This window comes from Nansenia antarctica (assembly GCF_963989245.1).
Source record: "Nansenia antarctica genome assembly, chromosome: 4".
Taxonomy (NCBI): Eukaryota; Metazoa; Chordata; class Actinopteri; order Argentiniformes; family Microstomatidae; genus Nansenia; species Nansenia antarctica.
Genome location: NC_137689.1, coordinates 23,566,212 through 23,590,653, shown reverse-complemented (window position 1 = coordinate 23,590,653; position 24,442 = coordinate 23,566,212). Strand labels below are relative to the sequence as shown.

The window sequence follows — 24,442 nt, the reverse complement described above, 5'->3', positions numbered from 1 at the left end:
GCGCACGTTCGTACACAATGTTCTTTTTCACTACAAAGAAGGATTGAAAGCCATCCCTCACTTTACTGTACAGATGCAGGTCTCCCTCGCTGAGTTTCAAACCCCTCAAAACATCGTCGGCCTCATCTCCCATACAATAAATCAAAGTGTTCACCTGATTGTCATCAGAGCTGGCGGCTAGATTGCTTGCCTGTCGGAACCTCTCAAATCTCCGTATCCACTTTGTCCACTCGAGCGGCTTAGAAAAATCAAAAGGCTCCGGCGGCTGAATGTTGAACGTCGCATTTGTAGTAGCCATTCTGCTAGCTTCCTCTTCCTCTTGCGGCACGTTGTCGTTAGCCAGCTGCTCGCCTTCTTGTCCGCTAGCCAGCTCGCCGTCACTGTTAGCCAGCTCCTCTTCAGCATGTAACGTGGAATCGCTCATACAGCCTGTCGATTAGGCACATCTCTGTACTGATTTAGTTCAACAGCACTTCTGACACCATGTCGTGTTTTGTAAGTAAACGCGTGAGACAACTGTTAACTATATACCACGTACTTTATTAACCATCCAGTTCCACCATTCATCCCAGTCTGCCCGCTTTCCCACTGCGCATCCTCTGCCCTGTATCCCCAACTCATTCCCATTGGTCTACAGCATAAGCGTCACACCATATATTAACATAACACCACATTAGACATGACTACATCGTCATGATTACAAATATGCCACTTGAAATGCATGAAATCCAAGTTTATTTGTGTCTTACACACATGTTCACCTAGTATTTGACTGCTTGTAGCCCAATCACGAATGATCCCAGTATTGTAGCTTAGGACGAACAAGTTGGTTGTAGTGCTTGCCCACGATATGTTATTGCTCATATATATTTATTTTAATCATGTTATTTTACCAACTGTTAAGACAACAATATAGTAAGCTAGTTACTTGAGCTAGCTAAAGATATTGGCCCCCCAAATCATTTTACAACGTGTTGTAATTATGTTACGATATTTCTGTCGAGTGAGTGAAGGTAAGCAACGTAGGGTGCATTCGTAAAATCGCTCTGAGAGCGCCGGAGCGCACACTGGGTGCAACGTCATAAAGGGACCAGGTAATTTGATTGGACAAGAGGCATTCCATGAGTGCTGATCATATTTCCAGGGCGAATTTACGAACGCAGCTAGCGAACAGAAGACGCAAAAAATTGTCAGATCAGATATATAAACAGGTTATTTTGGTAAACTGGACACATTTTGGGAATATATGTGGTTACTTTCTCGCCTGAAAACATATTAAAACGTCATAAATGGACATGTTAACACTTGTAAAGCCAAAATTACATATTTTAGCTAATGGAGGTTTAAAATTTAGGTTTAAATTCGCCGCTCCCGGCGAAATGCATTCTGGGAGGCAGTATTCATACTGTGTACTGTAAATGGTCGGGAGTAGTAGGCAGTATGCAGTATATACTCATTGAGTATGCTAGTATGCAGTATGCTAGTATACCATTCCGAACACAGCCCATCTGTCCTCTTTGTTGTATTTCGGACTTTCATCTCCGTTAAGACATTCTCCTGCTTCCTTCCCGTCTTTCTTTCCTCCACCCCATTCCTCTGAGCTGAACAACAACAACAAAACCTGGATGACTTTGAAAGAGTTACTTAAAAGCTACCTTAAATGCTGACCACTCTCTCTCTTTGTGTTTCAGGGGCCTGTGCTGTGTTCACCCAGCAGCCCACAGACCTGGTGGTGGTGGCGGGTCAGCCGGTCACCCTGCCCTGCACCATCCCTGGGTACCATGGCATGGTGCTCTGGCTCCGGGATGGCATGGCCCTGGGCGTCAACAGAGACCTATCAGGTAGGACAAGGACTAATTCTGGTACTGCACACTTCCACAAAGAACACAAACACATCTCTCTTGAGATATCTCTCTCTCTTTCTCTATGTCTCTCTCTCTCTCTCTCTCTCTCTCTCTCTCTCTCTCTCTCTCTCTCTCTCTCTCTCTCTCTCTCTCTCTCTCTCTCTCTCTCTGTAATGGCCTTTACCTTCTATTATCTTTCCCCATCAGAAATAGCCGTTGCCTTTAATTTTTTTCCCTACCCTCTCTCTCCCACCCCTCTCTCTCCCTCTCCCTCTCCCTCTCTCTCTCTCTCTCTCTCAGCCAGCTACATCCAAGCCTCTCGAGCTCTCCTTTGTCTCCCCATCTCTACCTCTTTTCTCTCTCCCTTGGACTTTCTTTTCTTTTTGCTTTTTCGCCTTATTTCTTTAGTCCTCTCCTCACCTCATTCTCTTTGTCTCTTCCTCTCTCCTGAAGGTCTGTTCCATTTGTCCATCCCTCTCTCTATTGTGCTCTTCATCTCAGCTACTGTCTCTTTGCTATTGTTTTCTCTTTAGTGTTAGTGTGTTATATTTCAGTCCATTGATCAATGTTTTTCTCTCATTACTATCGCTTAATTGAAAAGCCTCATTCACGTTCTCCCCGAAAAGGTAGCTGTCAGCCGTCATACGAGGCAATGGAGTATTTAATTACAGTTTGATCATTAATTAAAATAACCACTTGACGTGGGCCAGGAGTCACACACACTGATTGTGTAATTGCTGTTTTTCAAAAGTCTCACAAGTGTTTAAAATGTATTTCATGGCAAGAATTAATCAGAACCCTCTCATGAATGATTAAGCAAAGAGTTTGCATGGCAACACCCTTCATAGGTAGGTGAGATGGTAGAAAAACATCAGGACTCATTGCAATTGCAAAGATGAAATGATATGGTAAATGGCCAATGTTGCTCAAGTGCCATTCAGTTTATAACACATAATATAGTTGGTCATACGTAGTCCTAATAGATAGATGTCGAATAGATGCCATTTCTCTGATTTGCAACATTAATCGCAATTACCACTATATTAAATGTTATGTATATAATTATATGTTAAATTTACTAAATTTGGGATGTGCAGTTTTCTGCCAAACGTTTTTTTACAGTTTGATCATAAACCTACAAAAACAAACAAAGTCATGCAATGCAGCAGGCCTACCCCCCCCCCCCCCCCCCCCCCCCCCCCAGTCATCCTAAATATAGAAAACCTACTCACTGGCAATTTTACTGCATCTGGGTTAAAGAAAATCAACATTTGAAAGTTGCAGCAACTTATCAGAACATCTGTTACTCTGGCAGATGGTAAAACCGTGTTGTGCTCATTTCCAAAGCGCTGTGTCTTCTTCCCATCTTTCCTTGGGCTGTTTTGATGAGCGCAGTGCTGATGGCTGGCAGAGGAAATTATATCCCACAATCAAGCTTCAAAGGGGGTGTGGGTTTTTCTATAGGTAGAGAATGGTGGGAGACTACATTATGCCTCAGCATCAAACCTCCTTACTCAATCTAAAACCCACGAGGAGTAGTTAACCAATATGGCACACAATTGGTTTGATGAACAATTTGAACCAAATAGTGTACAAAATCGCACTAAAGACAATCAGAAAGTACGCCAGGGTAGTAGCCTATATAAAGTGCAGTAGTGTCGTTGAATGCAGTTTGAGCCTTCCTACCCATCCAATCTGAGATTTTATTTATTTTTCTCCCACAAACCCCTTGCATGGTAATCTCCGGACATGCTGCTCCCCTGTAGACATCGGCTGCCTTTTGTCGGAGTTTCTGTTGCATCACAGACTGTGTTCCCTAATTGGGCCTCTGAGAACATTCCAGTCCCATTACGTCCGTTCAATCCCACTCCAGGCCTTTAGTAGCGTCCTGGGAGCCATCGCCACCGTGTCACTGAAGTGCACGGTAATGACCAGGCCCCCAGGGCACAGCCGGTGCTTAACCAAACATCCCTATCAGCTCTGCCTGGCGGAGGGAGGCAAGAGAGGTGACTGAGACACGGACTCTGTCTGTCTCTGCGTGCCCGCCATGGAATAAACGGCACTTCATTCTTTATGGCAGATCAATGACGAGGGGCTGGTGTGAACTGCAGGAAAGGCTCTCACTCCCCGCCGACCTGGATTGCATGGCAGTGTTTGCTTTTAGAAGCGACCAGTGAAATTGCCCTCTTAGTAGCCAGCACAGCAGAAAAGAAGCTACGTTAGTGACACCGCACTGTTGTTCTGAACGGCTATCATAACTAGCGTCAGGAGAGAGATGAAAGAAATGGCTCGAGCCATAAAGGATAATGGCGCTGAAAAACTAAACACAATTAGCATCATTCTACAGGACAACAAGAGTAAGGGATGAAGTGGGATATTAAATCAAAGGCCGAAGTCAATGAGAAATTCTCATTTGAAATGCAAATGTCGCAGTGTGGGGGAAAATGGTTTTGAAAGCGAAAGTGATTGAAGAGTTGGACTGGTCTGTAGCACCCCGCCCTTCGTTACTACCCGCCCCCCCTGATTTACCTCTCCCTCTTTTAATTGGAGTGAGAGAACACCCACTTTGCATGTGGCCTTTTACCTTCTCCGCCGTGTTGCCTTTGATCTACCTCCGCTCCGCCAATGTTCATGGCTGTTTCCTTCTATTGATGTGTCAGTTAGGGTGCGCACGCTCCTCCATAGTGAGATGCATCACCGTCCCCCGGACCCTCTCTGTCCCTCTCAAAGTCCCACATTGATCTACGCAGGGGCTGACAACGCAGAGGCTGACTGGCTAATCCTGATGGATTCCTCTCCTCTAACTAATGCTATTTTACATTGTTTAGTTAAATTGACATGCTTTTGTCCTCAGCTATAGATTCCCATTTATGAGACGTTTTTTTGCCTAACACTTGATCTGGAATCATAATGTTTTTTTCTGGAAATGTATTCAGGGCGTAAAGTGCCTTCAGTGCCCTAAGGGGGAAATTGGTTTCCCCTGGGATCTTTAGATGCCTATTAATATTCCCTGGAAGATATTTCCTCACAAAAATGGAAATGACTTCATGTGGGTTTTGAGGGGGGGGGGGGGTCAAGTTATAGTGTATGATTGTTTTTTTCATATTTTCTCCCGTCTCATAAGGAGAAACAGAAGAGTTTTAAATAGCTCGTTCTGAAGACATCAGTATAAAAATGACTGATGCTGAAATCCCGTCGACAATGTATCAAATCAAGAATGATAACAACCATTAACCTTGCCACATTATAAAATCATTAATGCCACTGCCCATGAAATAGGCAATGATATACAGTGGTTCCGGTCAAATGTGAGATGTACATGAATGCATCATCTAATACAGGATGTGCATGATAATGAGTTGGCATCTGTCAGAAGTCGTGTTATTTGTATGGCCAGTGGTGAGGGGAGTAAGTCTCACCTAAGAGTCCTCCTACTTGGTTCTAGAGCTCGTAGATGGCTCAGCCTTACGTCGCCATTGATCCCTGGGCATTAGAATAAACAGCTATATTTTAGAGGGAATCAATGGGCATTAATGTTATTTACTCTGGCCATTTGGGTTGACGGCCCTCTACTTCCCCCACCACCCCCGCCTTGATTGTAGCTCACTCTTAGCTCAATCTTCCAATAAGCTGACTTCTTAAGGTGACACAGGATCTCAAGCTTAAATCCTCTGAATTTATACGAAGCATAACATCAAATTCATATGAAATCTTACGACCCTGTTTTCTTATAAATGCCCAGCCTGATTTATGTATGTTCTTTCAAAAGGGAAACTGGAGATTGCTGTTCAATGGCGTCAAATGCTCCTCCTGTAGAACACACATATCACCTTATGTAACCACTCCATTTAGTAAGTAATTTCTAAGCTTGTTCAAATGAACGCGTTGCCATGAACACTCATGACTCAACACAGGAATGACTCAACTATTATTTTTGTATTGTTTTTCATTTTCAGAGGAGCTAACCGTTGCTGTTTAATTGAAACCAATTCTGCTCTCTGATCAGTTTATGGTGCTTTATTATTTCCTAATAATATTTCCCATTAGGTCTGTTTTTCACTGGATTATAATAGCTATTATGACACTCATGGACTAGACGGAATTGGCGAATTCAATCCCCTCTACTGACAACTCCTCAATATATCCATGGAAGCAGATTAACTCTCCCTTTAAAAAAGTGTCATGCCTCCCTCTCTCTTTACCCATCCCTTCCCTCCTCCAGCCTACCTCTCTCTTTCACTATCTACCCTCTTTCAAGAAAAGCTAATTGTAGGTGGGCAGAGAAAGTAATTGCTTTCATCTGGCTGTGCTAAAGATGTCTAATCTTAAACTAATGGAAAGCAACAATATTGCAGCCCACATCAGAAATAATTGTGATTGTATGTATGTATGTGTGTGTGTGTTGTTCCGCTGAGAGAACGAACAAACAAGCTCCCTCACTCTCTGAAAAACCAATTGTACTTTAATTGTGTTTCTTTTGTAGTTAAAGCCTTGTGGTCATGGCCATCTATAGCCTTGGATAATTGGAAAGGCTTGCTGAACAGTACGCTGTTTGTACACAATGAAGATATTGTAGCTTATTGTTGTGGTATGTGCTGATGGAGGGAGTACTGTAATAATGTGTTTTTGTGTGTGTGTGTGTGTGTGTGTTTGTGTGTGTGTGTGTGTCTGTGTCTGTGTCTGTGTCTCTGTATGTTTTCCAGGCTACCCACGCTATGACATTGTTGGGGACCATAGTAAGGGTGAATACCATCTCCTGATTCAGAGAACCGAGATGCAAGACGACGCTTTCTTTGAGTGCCAAGCCATCCAGGCAGCCATCAGATCGCGCCCCGCCAGGCTCACTGTTCTGGGTAATTTTCAGTTCCACTACAGTCGTAAATGTTGCTGTAATGACCACAGATCCACTGTGAATGTTTGAAATAATGTGGTCCAGGTATGTTATACTGTAGAGTATTCTGTAATAGCAGTTTTGGAGGAAGAACAGACTCTGTATTGGGTAGAGATAAATCATTGATATATCTTCCAATCAGGACTAATCAGATCATGCAAAAAAATCCCTCATATCTGCTTTTCATCACCCATAATTTGGGTCCGATTGATGCATTGCAAAGACCCTGCATTGGAACAGCCTGTGAGCCAGGAAGAGGAACACTGATTACCATTATCGATTCATCCTCCCCTTGTTCAAAGCATGATATATTCCAGCGGTATGAGTTCATTATCCGCCCGCCCCCCTCCTCCTCCTACTCCTTCAGTTGCTGCATTTTTACTCACTAATCTAAAGCTGGTTACTTAGTGGGGAGGGTGAGGAGGTGAGGGTGAGGGTGGAGGGAGGAGGGTTAAGATGTTGGCGATTCAGGTCCATTAAAATGATTAATTATAGATAAGAAGGGCACCATTTGTTTTTATTTTTTCCTCTTGGTTCAGAGGCAGTAGAGACAAATCATCCTTCCTCCCCAGGGCCTAGCCATTAGCCTGACATTTAATCCCAGACAAATCGGCTCGCTTTGGAAAAAAGTTGCACACAAAGCCACCAGCAGGCCCGCGAGTGAGGTAATGAAGTTAATGTATGGACGCTGTCACGGTCAATCCCCGCCTGTCACTCCCCCCCCCTCCCCCCCTCCCCCCACCCCCACACACACACACCGGTGGGCTGCAGTGGAATCCCACCGATGGCTGACAGCCCCGGCTTGTTGTGCTCTCAGAACCACAGTGGATGTCGATACCCCTGAGCAGCTTCTGACGAGCATCTGCTGACGACAAGGAAAATAAATGTTTGCGGTTTTTTTACACTCCTGCGTTCACACTCTTTGTGACGTGATCTGATATACGGTAGGTATGTGTGACGCATTCTTTGGAATTCTTTTCAGTCTCTTTTTTTTTCTTTTACTGTTTTATTTTTATTTTTTACATAGCCTCCGTTCCGATGGTGTTTATATCGATCTTATCGTTCTCCCAATACAGCGGTCCCAAAGTCCAAAGTGCTCAGTATTCATACAAACCATATGCAATCTATTACACCAGTTTCAAACTCCCTGTGTGAGACAACGCTGCTGTGCAGTTTTCAATAATAGCCCTGACCTTACTTTCCTCCCGTAAGCAAAGCATTCTATTTGCTGGCACACAATATATATCCCAACAGCTCAGCATCGGGGCCCGAACCACAGACAAACCCAGGGACTGTCATTAACACAGGCCCACAGCCTTGTGACTCCACGCAATATCACTGGGATGAAAATGCCCTCCTGGAGTTTGAACTCTGAACCCCATCTGAGAGTGGCAGGGTAATCCAGGTGGCCTTGCAGGCAGCAGGGCTGTTGAATAAGGCATGAGGCGAAGCTGGTACAAGATCCAGAGGAGAGGGACCCCTGAGGCTAATTAGATCCATGGAAATCCCCCCTCACCCCCGCCCCCCCCCACACACACACCCTCCTCGCCAATAACCATGCAGGGGGAGGTCCACCGCGTGCCTCGCCCGGGCTACATGGGGGGAATCTGGGGGGAAGCCGTAACACGTTGGCACCAGAGGTCACGGCGGCTATAAAGAGGCTCTGGAGACTGAGAGGCTCCGTGAGGTTCTCAGAAGTGCCTGTGTTTATGACTGACAGGAGCCAAGGAATTGAGAAATGCACAACTATCAGATCCTTTAACATCAAGCACTCAATATTTAGATTAGATTTTTTCATTAGATTATATTCAATATTTTGGTCATTGCACAGAATACAATGACGTGTATTTTTTTGCTCTAGGCACAGGGTCAGCAAGTAGGGGTTAAGTGCCTTGCTCAAAGGCACCACAGCAGTGGTAGGGACCTTAGATATGATGCCAGCAACTCTCCAGTCACCAGCTCACATGCAGCTCACATGCAGCTCCCATCTGAGGAGGGGATCGAACCAGCGACCTTTCGATTGCTAGCCGGCCTCTCTAACCTCTTGGCTACCGTTACCATTTACCCCTTGACCTTGACAAATACACTCATCAGCCACTTTATTAAGCACACCTTGCTAGTACTGGATTGGACCCCCTCTTTTGCCTTCAGAACTGCCTTAATTCTTCGTGGAATAGATTCAACAAGGTGCTAGAAACATTCCTCAGAGATTTTGGTCCATATTGACATTATAGCATCACATAGTTGCTGAAGATGTACCAAGAAAATATCCCCCACACCATTACACTACCACCACCATTTTCGCCCAGAGAACTGCCGCTCATTGGATATTTTCTCTTTTTCTGACCATTCTCTGTTACCCCTAGAGATGGTTGTGCTGGACAATCCCAGTAGATCAGCACATTCTGAAATACGTCTGGCACCAACACCCATGCCACGTTCAAAGTCACTTAAATCACCTTTCTTTCCCATTCTGATGCTTGGTTTGAACTTCAGCAGATCATCTTGACCATGTCTACATGCCTAAATGCATTGAGTTGCTGCCACATGATTGGCTGATTAGGAATTTGCGTTAACATGCAGTTGAAAAGATGTACCTAATACAGTTGTCGGTGAGTGTATACTCTCATAACCTGAGCTGGTACCTGTCCTCTAAAAATATTTGAATTGACATGAGAGAATTACTGTGACTGTTCCACAATGTGTTCAACACACTGGCACAATGACAAACACTGCCAGACATTTGGCCAAGGACTTGTTCTGTCCTGAATAGTCACGAACTGAAAAAGTGAGAAAAAAATAAATAAATTGTACACCCACTGTATCAGACATGACCTGGAGGACCAGTGTCTGCTCAGCTTCTAGAACCCATTATAGGCAGCTCTGTCATGGCTGCGGAACAGTCGTGCTCCTCCTCATTGAAACTAGCATCTTTCATGGGTAGGTAGGTAGGTAGGGAAATAAAACGGAGCTTCTACACTTCCAAGAGACCTTCCAAGGCAGTGGCAGCAAGTAGCCTTGCAAAAAAGACCACAAATCAGACACAAACTCCTCTGCAATTTATACCCCACCCCCACCGCCCCATCATTAAAAGATCCCCCCATCATTCCATGTTAGCTCGATCAAACGCTTTGGGATAAAATATCCAAGGCGAATGGTAGGCTCCAGATCATCCAAGCTGCGTATGTTAGAAAACAACCTGCCAGTGGATGAAAGTGAATCGCAGGCTCTGATCAACCTTGGTGTGCCGTGAAACTGTGCTAAATAAAACATGGCGTTAACCCCTTCCTGACAGATAGGTGGATATACGCAGATGACATCAGACATCACTATGAACCTCGGGGGCAGATTAACCAGTGCTATTCAGAGCAAAAAGGCTTTTTCCTTTCCTCCCTTAGAGGGCTTAGAGGTTATTACTGTCACTCCTTTGTCATGGATTAGCCTTTACTCCGGGGGTAATCGCCCTCTGCGCTGAGCAATAAAAGATCAATCATCGAACTGCGAAACAAACACTGCCTTGTTTCTACCGTCCCTGCAGCCATCAGAGCTTCTCACATTGTGCACCTGCCGTTCTCCACAGCGGCTGTTTTTGTGTCACTGTGGTAACCTTGCTATGGTGATTGATAGCTTCTTATCCACACCAAGCTGATATGTTTATCCTTCATCCTAACATCCTCCCTCTACCCAATCTGCCTGTTTTTTAATGTCAATCCCAGCAGCGGCTCCGGATAGATAAACGAGCGTTAGATTGGGAAGGGCAAGGTAGCCGACACCCCTTAGAGAAATGAAAACACGGTACTTTTGTGACCAACATTGATTCCCCCCCCCCCGCCCCATTCTTTTGTGAAAGCATTTTCATTCGCCTTGGCGTGATAAAGATGGTCTGGGTTATTTGTGTTTGTTAAATCCCACTCAGTGTTAAAGAAACTTCTACAAGTTGAGTCTGGCTGTTTTTTATTCTGTGCCTCTAGTCATTATTTAAGATTGGAATAATCAGTTTAACAGAATGATTTGAGCAATGACATGCTAACTAATCAAATCAATTGACAGATCATATTAATTTAGAATCAGGTTTTTTAACCATTGATTGCTACCATCTGGTTCTTATTTTGATGGATAGTTTGCTTGCCATGCAACAGTAGTCAGGGGAACATCCATTGATTTCAGTGGTAGCAGTGACATCAACATTAGTTTGTATATTACAGTGGGGGTGAATTGAATTGAACCATTTAGGTTTGAACAATCTTTTTTGTTCTACAAACAGATCGAAATCGGCATAGTACAAATGGGAAGTATCCGTCTTCTAAATCAGCTTGACTGAAGCTCATTTAATTTGTGCTGAGGCCCAGAATGATTTTAGCATCAGGACCAAACAAATGACGATGTAAATGGCATTAATAGAAAAGCCGATAGGAGAGCATTGCTGTTTCCCAGCGTCCCTCCCTCGGTCATTTCTCATCCTCTTCTCCTGTCACAGTGGATTGGGAACTTGAGACAAAGAAGAAAGTGAGCGTCATCCATGCAGAATTTTAACACTCCCTCTCCTCCTTTCTTCTACTTCTCCCTCTGCTGAACGGTGCTGGTTTGAGGGATTGGTGATGTGGGCCACTGAGCCATGTCTGGCTGGTGTCTCCGTGCATGGCAGGCTGGCTGGGGAGGTGTCCATCATTACCTAATGACACGCCAGCCGGGACATGTCTCACTCTCTAGTGTCTGCCAGCCTGAGAGCACTCAGACTGAAGCCTGCAGGAAAACAATGTTATGGACCTCACATGAAGAGGCTTATACAGACCACGATGACACATCCATAAGCAATGTATGCCACCTTAATAAGCAATGTAGTGTGGTTTATTAATGGGTTTGTCAGTATCCACAGAGATCCACAGATCCATATTTTCTCTCATTTCTATTTTGTTGTACTATACAGTATAATATAAAGACTAGTCTGCTAGAGTTAAATCCATGGCAATCTTCCCATTTCGATTTAGCCTACCGAACATTTATTTACCTGTAGTTAAAAACTGTTTTGATGGAACTGTTCGGTTTTAATCATAATAATCATATTGGTAAACTCATTCAAACAGATTCACATTCACAGCTTTACATTTGTTATCGATTCTGTTTTTTTCCTCCAAGTTTCTTCGGCACAACAAATTATTACCTGCACAAGAGAGACAGGAACAAAAATGTATTTATTCTCCTCCCTGCTTGTGCATGGCTTGACACTAGGCCCCTCAGGATTCTCGAACCAGAGCAGTGAAACAAATTGTCCCTTATCTCAGGCTCTGAGGCCCGTTACATACCCATTTAAATTAAGCACAGTTTAATTAACTTTACTGGCATCTCTTATCTGGAGAGGGAACATTCACTAATGCATCGTGTCACTATGGTGTGGTAGGCACACCAGGCACCAGTCCGTCTGCTAAGAGAATGACGCACGGACTCTCTCTTGCTGTGCTCTGTTTATATGAGGTGTGGACTGGGTACCTTCTCGCTCAATGGGGTTTCAATTGTTCAATAAATTGTTAAAACTTCAAAAAGTATTGTCATTAGCTTGTTCCTGAAAGGAAGGGCCCTGTCAAAGCATGTGCAGGACTATAGTGGTGGGGATGAAGTTGCTTTTCTTCTGCCTATGGACATGTTGTTGAGAAAAAGCCCTTAGGCACGGGCAGTTCTCAGAGATCCCAGAGTGTCTTAGAACATACGGTACCCTGAAACAGGAGTTTTGAATTCCAGTCATGGGAAGCTACTGGATAGCCAAGCTTATGTTGCAGCCCAGTAATACCTCCCCTCTGTCAAGTACTCAACTCATCACGTTCTTCAATCTATAGGACTTTTATTAGTTGAATCATGTGGGTGGGTTAGTGCTGGTCTGAAACTAAAACCTACATACTCAGTTGCTCACCATGCAGGACTGAAGTTGGAAACCCTCAAACCTTCTAGAAGGATCCGCCAAAGCTGTGAATGCTGTGGACGTGTGCAGACAGGAAGTTGGTCTGAGGATTGATTAAGTTCATCCATCTTAAAGTCGGGAGGGGGAATGCAGAGGTGACAATGTGGCACCACCAGTGAACCCACCCTGAAAGTGATTAATCCGCTTCGTTGCCAATTCCTGCGAGACAGCCGTCTTACGTTCTCCAAACAGATCCAGGTACATTGGAAAATAGGTCACTTTTTCCCCAAGCCACGCTTTTTTCCTCTGTTTTTCCAAAATGAAATTGCTCTATTTTTCGGATTCTTTTTTCCTTCCCCCCCTCGTCTACAGAACCGAATGACTTTGGTTCCTCCCAAGGGGTCAGTGAATCAAGCGGAGAGAAAGAGAATGTAATTCAGTGACAAAGAGCTAGTGCCCCATGTGTGAAGAGGGTGGGCGACAGAGAGAGAGAGAGAGGGAGAGAGAAAGAAAGAGAGAGAGAGAGAGAGAGAGAGAGAGAGAGAGAGAGAGAGGGTTCTCAGCGTCCAGCGACAGTAATTAAAGTGTGTGGGGGGGGGGTGATTAGTCCGCCTCTGTGTTGGCCAGCTCATGAGAAATCTATTGACTGGCTACGTTAAATCGTCAATTTGGAACCATTAGGCAGTGCCTCGTTCACAAACATGGCGGTAATGATGATGGGTTGAGCCTCAGTGGGGTTACTGGAGAGGAAGGTCCCCCTCTCTCACTCTCACTCTCTCTCTCTACCTCACTCTCTTTCCCTTTCTCTCTCTCTCTCTCTCTCTCTCTCTCTCCCTCCTTTTCTCTCCCTCTGCCTCATTCTCTCTCCCTTACTCTCTCTCTCCCTCTCTCTCTCCCTTTTTTCGGAGGCCAAACATCACAGCTGATTGGGCGAATGAGCCCCATGTAATGAGTCATGGCACATTAGCGCCTTTACTGACCCATTACAAAATGGCAGACGGCGCCCTCAGCTCCGGCCTCACAGACGTCTTGTTAACAACAGCCAAGAGAAGGAAAGTTACTTTACTGGCCAGTTTGATGCATCTAGTTCCACGACGGCCCGTCACATCACACCTCCAATGTGTTGGCGCTAAGCTGGGCGCTAGCTGGCCGCTAGCTGGGCGCTAGCTCTGCTAGGAGACGTGGAGGCCTGACAGCATGGAGAGGCAGGCATGCAAGCGAGGACAGATGGCTAACAGTGGAGGCTTGTTTAGTGCTCAGATAATAATGTAAATGTGTGTGTTTGTGATATGTTGTGCAAGTGACAGCTGTAGTGTGTCTTGATTTAGCATCACAGAGCCAGAGATATTGAAAATGGTCCCCCTGTATCGGAGAGGAGAGAGAGAGGGGAGCTTTATGAATTATTCAAAGCATCCAGAGAGACTGAAAGCAAACCAAATGCAGCTTGCCAAACTGACATTATTGCCTTCTTGCTGTTCTCATTAGTCGATGGGGAGCCCCTGGTATTCTCTGTCGGAATAAATCAAAACATAAAAAATACGATCTTTTTCCCCGTCTCGTAGCTTAACTTAGGGGACCAACGCTGGTTTCAGTCTTCACCTTCTTTTCAGCAAATATCTACAGTAATAATAATAATAATAATAACTTTATTTGTATAGCGCTTTTCCTGCAAACGTTGCGGCTCAAAGTGCTTTAATCATTATATAATCTTAATTTAATTATTTTGTAATTTAAATGCAATATTAAAAGGGTGGGTTTTTATAATCTTAATTTAATTATTTAGTCATTTAAAGGCAATATTAAAAAGATGGGTTTTTATAATCTTAATTTAATTATTTAGTCATTTAAAGGCAATATTAAAAAGATGGGTTTTTAGTCTAGATTAAGGTAGATCCAGTAGATCCAGATAGAAGGTCCACAGAAGATACAAATGGTAGAATTTGCATAGAAACTCAGAACAAATGCCCAAAGTTACCCACCATTACCAAAATGTAATAAATACCAGATTAATATAAATAAAAGTGCCATTTAATGTAGTGATGCAAAATATCTCATTCTAACAACATTCTGAAGTTCCAGTTGGACAGCAGCCACAGAGCATTGAATAGACCTGAGCTATAATTAGAAATGAATGCATTGTGTAGAGATGGGATCAAGGTGAAGGCTGTTAAACTATTTACTTTTTCACTTTTTAAACTCTTCAAAGGGTTTCGTACTGCAGCATCCGTTTGATGATTAAATCTTCATTGGGAGCCAGTCAAGGTTGCAGAGTTGACTGACTCTTTGATGCGTCTTATAATATCTTACCCTGGCCTTTCAATCCCTATGTACTGTATTATCCTTTCCTCCCCCTCCACCTCCCTTTCTGCTTTTCCCTTTATATATTTCACAATTCAGTGTCCTTATAGAGTAGCTGCACAATACTCTCAGATAGGTAACATTATCAGACGAATCATAATATCCTTCCCACACACACTAACCAGACGAAGTGATGCTGCCATATGAAGGGAGATAGGTGGTAAACAGATAGACCAACATGGTTCATAAAGTACACTTGTGTTGGCCACTATATGAAACCACTGTTTCAGAGAGGCTATTGTAGAGATAAGAATGCCCTGGTCCTGGCGAGACTACTAAATCCTTGACAGATCCTTCACCCCTTGTACAGACTCATCGAGAGAGGCCACCACAGGCAGACCTGGCTCCCAAGACAGACTGTGCACCCACTGCACTGCACACAAAAGAGAGAGAGAGAGAGAGAGAGAGAGAGAGAGAGAGAGAGAGAGAGAGAGAGAGAGAGAGAGAGAGAGAGAGAGAGTGAGAGAGTGAGAGAGAGAGAGAGAGAGAGAGAGAGAGAGAGAGAGAGAGAGAGAGAGAGAGAGAGAGAGAGAGAGAGAGAGAGAGAAAGCAACAGACGACTCTCTTTCACAGTGAAAGGGAGCCTTGCCTGTGTATTGGCCACTATATGAAACCAAAAAACAGTTTTCGCTATTGTAGAGATAAGAATGCCCTGGTACTCGAGTACAGACAGAGAGAGAGAGAGAGAGAGAGAGAGAGAGAGAGATAGAGAGAGGCAGACAGACAGAGAGAGAGAGAGACACAGACAGACAGAGAGAGAGAGAGACAGACAGACAGACAGACAGACAGAGAGAGAGAGAGAGAGACAAACAGACAGCTCTCTTTCACTTGGAGAGTTCTGTTACACTTCTGTTACACTTCTTTGAGCCCCCACCCCCACCCCCACCTCACCCCTCACCCCTCCCCCAACAGTCAGAAGTGCTCTCCCGGTGTGTGACTGAAACAAAGATGGCCAACAAGTGCCAAGACTCTAATCAGCAGTCCCCCAGCTGTGAGGGATGAGTAATGAGAGAAGGGGCCAAGTCCGGGTCCTAATGAAGTCAGCAGCTCTCTCAAACTCCATCTCCATCACACTCTCTTTCTCTATATAACTCTCCTTCTGCTGCTGCTGCTGGCTGACGCTGATGCTACCTTCCCTTATACAGAACACCACTCCACTCCATTTTACCTCTTCCTTGAATTACCCCCGGGGGGGGGGAAAGCACATTGACACTAATGAAGTGAATGCAGTGGAGGCAGCGTACTGTGGTGTCCAATTTGGAAAAGTATGGGATTGAGGTGGATGTATGCTGTTGTTTGTCTCTGTTTCATGTGATAAGTTACAGTCCATATGAAGTGCATATTGAGTGTATTTATGGGAGAGAGAGAGTGTGTGGTGGCATTCTCTCTCTCCCTCTCCCACCCTCTCTGTTTCACTCAACACCTTCACTCTTAATACTCTCGATCTCTCTCTCTCTCTCTCTCTCTCTCTTTCTTCCGAGCACTCAGGATGTGCCAGCTGCATGTTGCCTTTGATTTAGGCTTGCCCCAGATCTGCTCCCTAATGAGCTGAGTGCTCAATCAATAATTCACTGGAGTTTGAATAAAATCCACGGTGATCAGAGCTGGTTTCACACAAGAATGTAATCAGTGCCATTCAGAAGCCAGGACTCCGACTCTTCCTGTGCTTACCTTTTCCCCCCCTCTTACCTTTCTCTTTCTTTTTCTCTTTCTCTCTCTCTCTCTCTCTCTCTCTCTCTCTCTCTCTCACCACTCTCTCACCACTCTCTCTCTCTCCTTCCCTGCAATTAGTGGGCAAACGTAGACTCCGAGGTTGTGTTGGCTTGTTTGGCTCTGAGTAATCACACTCACCTGTGGGAGGCATTAGCAGAGACCACAAAAGCAGGAGCCAGGATAACAATATAGCCTCTGAATCACTCACTATTTAGCAGGTCACAAAAGATGTAGAAGTGTATAGTCTTATCGTGTTTTTAAAAGAAAACACCTAATAGCAGTGGTGATTTACTGTACTGCACTGCACATGCAGTATCTTGAATCATTCAGTATTTAGCAGGTCCCAAAAGATGCAGAAGTGTATCGTTTTTTAAAGGCTATTTTTTGGAGAGGGGCAGTCCCACTGTCTTTTTGCTTTTTCAGGGAGGACAGAGGCAGGAGGAGAGGGTATGTTAGCAGGGCATGGGGCGGATTCAAACCCATGCCGACATGGACATAATGTGTGCACTGTAGGCCTCGGTGCTATGCAACTGGACCAGGGCACATAGTGTTGTGTTTTTAGAAAAAACTCCATACCTCAAAACATCATTTTCTGGCATTTGGCTTAACGCAAACCTAATAGCAGTGGTGATCAACTGCACAGTACTGCACATACAGTATCTCCAAGTCTGATCCAAAATAATTAATCTCTCTTCAGCATACCTTTTGTTATACCATTCATGTCATGACTCAAACATGACAATGCACATTCCTATAAGAGACTATATGTACCTCATATGTACCTCATATGTACCTCATCTAAATGGATCTCTACAACCTTCCTCCACAGTTCCTCCTGATGATCCTGTGATCGTTGGAGCTCCAGTGGTGAGTCTACGCGCCGGGGATCCCCTCAACCTCACATGTCACGCTGACAACGCCAAGCCCGCCGCCTCCATCATCTGGATCCGCAACGGGCTGGTCCTGAGTGGGGCCATGTACTCTAAGGTACCGTTTAGACCCAAGGCTAGGAATGATCAGTCAGTTCATCTCTGTATCGACCTGGTCACTTCAGACAGGAATGAGGCTGAGCTATTGTTTTATAAGTTCTCCATTACAGTGAATGTATGTGTATATACACTGAAAGCATGATACTTTTTGTGTGTTTATATATAGTAAATCAATGAACAAGTGCACACACTTTCTGAAAGTTTAGGCACAGTGGAAAAATGTACCGTTTTTGAAATCACCACTTCTCTGCTCTCGTGCTCTGCTCTCTCTCTCTGCTTCCTCTCTCAAAAAACGAATCCTTCCCTCTCTTCCTCCCCCCCTCCGCTTCTGACTTCACACATCTGTCCACACGTTCATCCTCAAAAGGGCCTCGCTCTGTCAATTTAATGACAGCTGAGATTTTTAATTTGATCCACAGGGCAAGACGGAGCACTCAAATCGTGCCTTAACATGTCTTGGAAAAAAAAGAGATACAGCATTTCCAACACTCTACATTATGGATGTGTTCTTGGGCAATTTGTTCACTTTGTCAGGCCTGGTTGGGAAATGGAGAAAGTGAAAGGCGCATTTAAAGGACTGCTCCCCTGAGGACCTCACAGTGTAATCTGGCTCATTCTGGGTGAGCCTAAACCCGCAGCGCCCCACTGGAGAGCTCTCCTGCTCCTTCATTATAAACCCATAAATTAGACACAAGCAAGCCACTTAGACATGTTTATTACAGAATCAGCGTCGTCCTTCCTGTTTTAATATTCCATCTGCCACTGTGAATGACACCATGTACGTGTGACATTCTGTACATGGATTTGTAGGGACAGTTTTACTACTGTGTAAGTAAGAACAGCTACATTTGTTTAGCGTTTTCTCACTAGGACAGCTTGTCAGGATTAATGGATTATAATGTAGAGTTATCTCTTAGGTTTAGGTAGGGTTACCTTTTAGAAGGCTTCATCAAATGCATATATTCCAGAATCTGCAGGTATATTCTATAAGTATACGTTTTAAGAGAGTTTTCATAATTCATACATCTCACGACCCATCACAAAGCAGCAGTAGGTGCATCTTAATGGATTTCTTAAGATGTTGAAACTAGTCAGCGCTTAGTACCAACATGTTTAAGATGTTCATTTTGTCAATAATTGATTACACATCATGCAGCTTTGGAAGTAATAGTTGCCTTTTTACTTTGTTGTCATCAGTCAGCAGTAAGAGGATCAAACTGAGAGGGTATTGCCCCCTCAAGCCCCCTCCAGCCCCTCGTGGTGCTGGGTCTACCCATGGAGGCCAGATAAATGCAAGATGTACGCGAATGTCTGAGTTACGCCCCCGGATCTCCAGCAAGGATTCCACCCTCTCTTTACATAACTGCATTCACATGAACTCTTCTGGGTGAAATTATTTCACGTTCTCAATGATCTGAAGCTGGATGATAGAAAAATACACATTCTTCACGTCCATTTGACATGCTTTCTGTGACTGAGGAGGCAAATGAAAGGGAGAGGTCAAGATCACCACCTACAGTACAGTGGATGACAAGAAAAACGTCAAAAGACATGGATGTTTCTGATATCTGTTCAAGTCAAGAGTTCATGGGACCTTTGTCAGCTTTGCAGAGTTAGTTCATTTAAACACTAGCCTGATGGACTAGCGGGATACACTTTCAGTGTGTAGAAATTGTTGAGATGATGATGATTATATTGTATGATGTAGTGTGCAGTAGAAAGTTTTTGGTTCCCACTCAAGCAATAAAACATCTTCTAATTATAATAGTGAGTATTAATCAAAAGCTGTTTTATTGATTCCCCAGACATTGTTGCGTGATGGGCGTAGGGAGAGCACAGTCAGCACCCTCTACCTCTCTCCCTCCAACATCGAAACTGGCCAACAGATCACCTGCCGGGCCTCCAACAAGGCTTCGCCCAATGGGAAAGACGCTACCGTCACCATCGACATCCAACGTGAGTACTGCAGTTCACACCCGAGTGCAATTTGGATTCACCAAGTGAAGAGAGTCTCTCTTTCCACACTCACTAATTGATAGGCTGTACCTAATCCAGTATTATGCAATAAGATTATATTTACCATATTATACAGCCGCCAACAAACATGCTACTGGAGCGTTTCAGCAGCATTTCCTGTATTCACATTGTGTTTCGGGAATAGGCTGGCTTTTATGTTACAGCAAATTCCACAGAAGCTTGGTTTTCATAAACACTACAATTCTATGAAATATTGCCCCCCCCATTTACAAAAAGCACAATATTTGTGTGATTGATGTAAATCAGGAGCACAATAACAAAGATAGTGTGTTTAGTGAAGATTAGGAGTGTCATGGTCTCAGCCAATGAAAATCAATGGCAGTATTTCCTGTTTCATTCTTCCTGTGTGTGCATTGTGAGTTCCTCTCATTCTTTTGCTCACCCTGCCACTAATCATTTATACACAAATACACTCAGAAGAGATTCCCTCCGAATGCCAAAAACGGGGCCATTCTGTAAGAAATTCAATTGTCAGTTGATATTATTTGATCACAAAAACCATTTGCCGTAAGTTATGGATTTGGAACAAAGGGCTTTTGCATCGCTCACAGCTCCTTCAAAGCTATTAAGTATGACTAATAAAGCAGAAAATGCTATTCAGCGATGTATTACTCTTGACAGCTCCATTCTTCCTCGTGCATTCTCTCTTTCTCTCTCCTTCTTTCTTTTTTGTCATCCAAAAGGAGAGTCTCCGTAAACCGGGGCTCGGAGAGACAGAAACGAAAGCGCAAAACTGATTAAGGGTTGTTGTATGCGCTGTCAGCGAGGGCCCTAATCGTTTTGTCATGCAAAACAATGGTTGTGTTTTTTTCTTTGTGTGGAAAGTCAACTGCGGTATAAAAACAAATGTTTGATCTGCCCCATCTCCGGCTCTGTTTGGGTAACCTTGAATTTGCCTGAGAGAAAATATAGTGCTAGGCTACCTGGGAGAGTGCAGTTTGTCCTCGAATCAGATTGGGTAATAAGGTGAATCTGACATCTTACGGTAACCGGACTATTTGATGTGAATGAACTGCAACAAGTCGAGAACAGGACTGGTTCTCTACACCGACGGTATTTCAAGAGCAGAACACCCTGCGAGTACACACACTCTCTCTCTCTCTATTGGCATGCCAAAGCTGTTGGAATGAATTTAACTCAGGATGCAAATGGACGATCCGATCCCCCCAGAACAGAGTGAGGGGAGGTTTTGAGCGATGGCTCTGCCATTAGCGCTTAGCATTAGCAGAATGATTTCCAATGGGGCGTTCGCGCAGGCGCCCTTAATGTGCCGCCTCGCTCGCCCCGGTGCCACTTGTGCATGCACATACAGTACGGGAGTGGGAAGAGGGGAAATAAAACACAAGGAAGCAATTAAGCAAAGTGGAAAGGCAGCCATGAGCCGCAGGCTTCTCTGTTTTAGAGGGGGGAAAACAGGTGTTGGATGAATAAGAGATGACACGTGGTAAGGTGGAGAGGCCACGGGGCTCCTGGGGGTCCTTGGGGGGGGGCCACTGACAGCCACAAGGGGCGCCCTCCTGTCACAGCACCCCGTTAATATTGATGAGAGGCAGCTGTCGTTTTGGGTGCCCCCCCCCTCCTGACTAGTGTGCCATTCAGAGGGCAGACAAACACACAGAGGGTTAGCGTGGGTTGCGGCCCCTCACTCTCAGCACGTCAGGTGCTCTCGCCGCTCGCTGGCAGTGAATTAACATATTCTTTACAGACTTTCGGCCTACCTAAATGTGTTTCCGCACCAAGCGTCTGGACAGCTTGATCGTCCAAAACAGTTAGCAACAAGGTCTGTCTGTGTTATTTATAGGGAGGGAAATTCTGATTCAAAAAGATTCCCCAATTCTACCTGAAAGCGGAGGCCAAATCATGTTGTCAAGCATGAACCTCTCATCTGTGATTGCTAGTCTTTCATCTCTGTAGAGACAAACAAACTACTTAATTGCATCATATCATGTCCTTGCCTTTGCAAATTGCATCTCATATTTCCTTGAGCTTTTATCCTTTCAATGACTTTACTTTGACTCTCACCCAGTTGAAATAATGAATGGGAAATATTGCTTGTAACCTTCAACTTCAGAGGGCAGCTTACACTCAGATTGCACGACCAGTAGAACTACATGACATCACAACGTGGAATCACCGCCTTGCCACAGTAAAGCCATCGGACTTTCCCCCCGCCCCCCGACACTGTAAACTAGAGGAAGTACTGTGTACATGCAACATCTCATACATATGTATGGGAGTTTTTCATGCAAATTAAAACATGTCTGCAGTACAGTAAGCTCCCCGTATTCACGGTATACTGTAAAAAAAATAAAAAAATAAGAAAGAAAGGGTAGGCTACAGGTCTCTTCATTAAAACATCTTGTTATTTTTTGAGAGGCACTTTAATTTTCCCTGGCTCCTCTTCCTCCTCTGTGACATCCCAACGAGCTGTAAGGATCAATGCACAAGAGGGCCACGAGGCCGAGGGCCTCCCAGAGTAATTGCACAGTGAAGAAGAGCAGGACGGGAATAATGCTGTTTTTGGGTGGAATAATTAATGACCAAATGTAGATGTGTTATGTCCACAGAGTCCCTGGGCACCACAAACGCACGCAGGCACACACGCATGCGCACCCACACACACACACACACACACACACACACACACACACACATATACACATACACACATGCACGCACGCACACACACACACATACACACACACACCCACACACACACACACACACATACACATACACACATACACAAACACACACACACACACACACACACACACACACACACACACACACAAGCACGCATATACTATGTCTCCATGGCAAAGACCCACTCTCCTGACAAGCTAAAAGTAAGATGAAGAGTGCTTTATCAAGCTTTAGGAAGCTGTGTCTCTCAGGAGTCTATCTGAAACAGCCCCACATTTGCATTCACAAGAACAGTACAGTACCTCTCTCCCCATTAACAGCTTCACACAGTGTTTGATGGAAGGCTCTCAGGGAAGTAAGTGTCACAGGTGAGTCATGGGGCATATAGGACTGTTTCTGTGAGCCTATTTTAAGTCAGTATATTTTTCCGAACCATTTGCATAACTTTTATGTAAAAAAAGTTAATCTGAAAAAAACTTGATGCTGATACATTGCTTTGGTCATACTTGAAGACTTAAAGACTTCCTCTTCAGTGTCACCCAATTACTAAATACTGTGCCGGCACCACCACCATAATCTGAATTATATCGGAATCTGGTACCCCCTCTCCCCCAGCAAGTGTACACAACCAGACATATTATGTATATACGTATACTCTAAATGTACACATGTTCATTTCTACTTTCTGTACCTCCTGGGAGCCGTTTTAGTGGTGTGAAATCACATGTATGTGTTTTGTCGTTCAAGCCCATGTTTCTTTGGTGCCTATCTCATTTGAAAACCCTGCAGGTGTCTTTTAAAAAGATGAATCCCACAACATAAGGCATTTTGAATAGAACATCTGTCCAACTCACAAATGTGTTTCCTGATTGAACGACACTGCCTGTTAATGAGAAATATGGCCCATAGGTATCTGCTGTTTTCAATGTGCACCTATATCCCAGCCAGCAGAACAGACAACACAGTGCTCTGTTATGAAAGACGGATTGACTTTCATAATCATAAAATCAACAAATCCAAAGACGGCAAGCAAGTCTGACTTGCTGCCTTATGAAAGCTTTTGCACTTTTAGCCATTTATGTTGAGTATAATTATGTCTGTTGAGTGTTATCGTTGTAATTGTTGTTGATGGTTGTTTTGCTGCTGCTGCTGTTGTCTAAGCTTTTGTTCCCGAAACTTCCATCCCCGAAGTCTAACTTTACTTTAAAAATTGCTTTTCACCATTATTAGGTGAAAAGTAGTAACTAAAATAGAGCGATGCCTAGGTAACAACAATGATGTACGCCTACTCTTCCCAGTGATTAAACTCCTGCGCAGCATCTTTCTCTCTTTTAAATAACAAAAGAAGCCCTCTACTTTCAATAAAATGAAATGAAAATAAGAAATGGTGGTGGTAAACACATCCTTGGTTAACTCTAAAGTTAAACGATACATCTACAGCCAGGGGCGCCGCTAGAGATTCTGGGCCCCATGACAGAATATCATTTTGGGCCCCCCCACCTAAACCCCACCTAAACCCAGTTGAAGTTGATGAACTATTGATGCACTGCAAGAAATCCAACGATGGACATCTTTTGTAAATGTAATTTAAAATTACAGTTAATACAGGAATCAACAATTCAGCAAAGAAATGTCAACATTCTTTAACTTATTAAATTAAGACATGAACAACACAAGGACAAAAGTATAATTAAATGAAGATTGGAACCCAATTATAAAAGTATAAATCACACAAAAAGTAAAAAATATAATTTTAATGGGGTGGTATTGTGTCTAAATAAATGTAGATCTTGTAAAGATCAGTTGGCCATAATACTGTCAGGATTAGATCCATGAAGAATTACAGCAGAGAGATATTTACTGACTCAGCATTGCTTGTTTCACACAAAGACAAACGTGTCTTATACAAGAGGGAGCAACACAGACATGGTGCCAGCGAAATTGAATAGTGAAATGGGAAGATTTTTTATTTTTACACTGCGGCAGTACTGTGGAATAGTATACCTGGAGAGCTAAAAACTATATCTAGCCTAATGCACAACGATTCAAGATAGGAGTAAAGAGATCAAAT

At 43.9% G+C, this 24,442-nt stretch overlaps 1 protein-coding gene across 1 annotated transcript in view; it reads left to right on the top strand.

The window, feature by feature from the left end:
- Nucleotides 1-483: 483 nt before the first annotated feature.
- kirrel3a (kirre like nephrin family adhesion molecule 3a) overlaps nucleotides 484-24,442 on the top strand; it is a gene marked incomplete at both ends in the record, with an annotated part of 50,705 nt that continues 26,746 nt past the window's right edge. Inside the window, 5 exons of the mRNA XM_080529269.1 lie at nucleotides 484-499; nucleotides 1,692-1,841; nucleotides 6,548-6,697; nucleotides 17,529-17,686; nucleotides 19,494-19,644. Of these exons, the coding sequence (XP_080385395.1) occupies nucleotides 484-499; nucleotides 1,692-1,841; nucleotides 6,548-6,697; nucleotides 17,529-17,686; nucleotides 19,494-19,644 (625 nt within the window). The remainder of the gene's footprint in view (nucleotides 500-1,691; nucleotides 1,842-6,547; nucleotides 6,698-17,528; nucleotides 17,687-19,493; nucleotides 19,645-24,442) is intronic.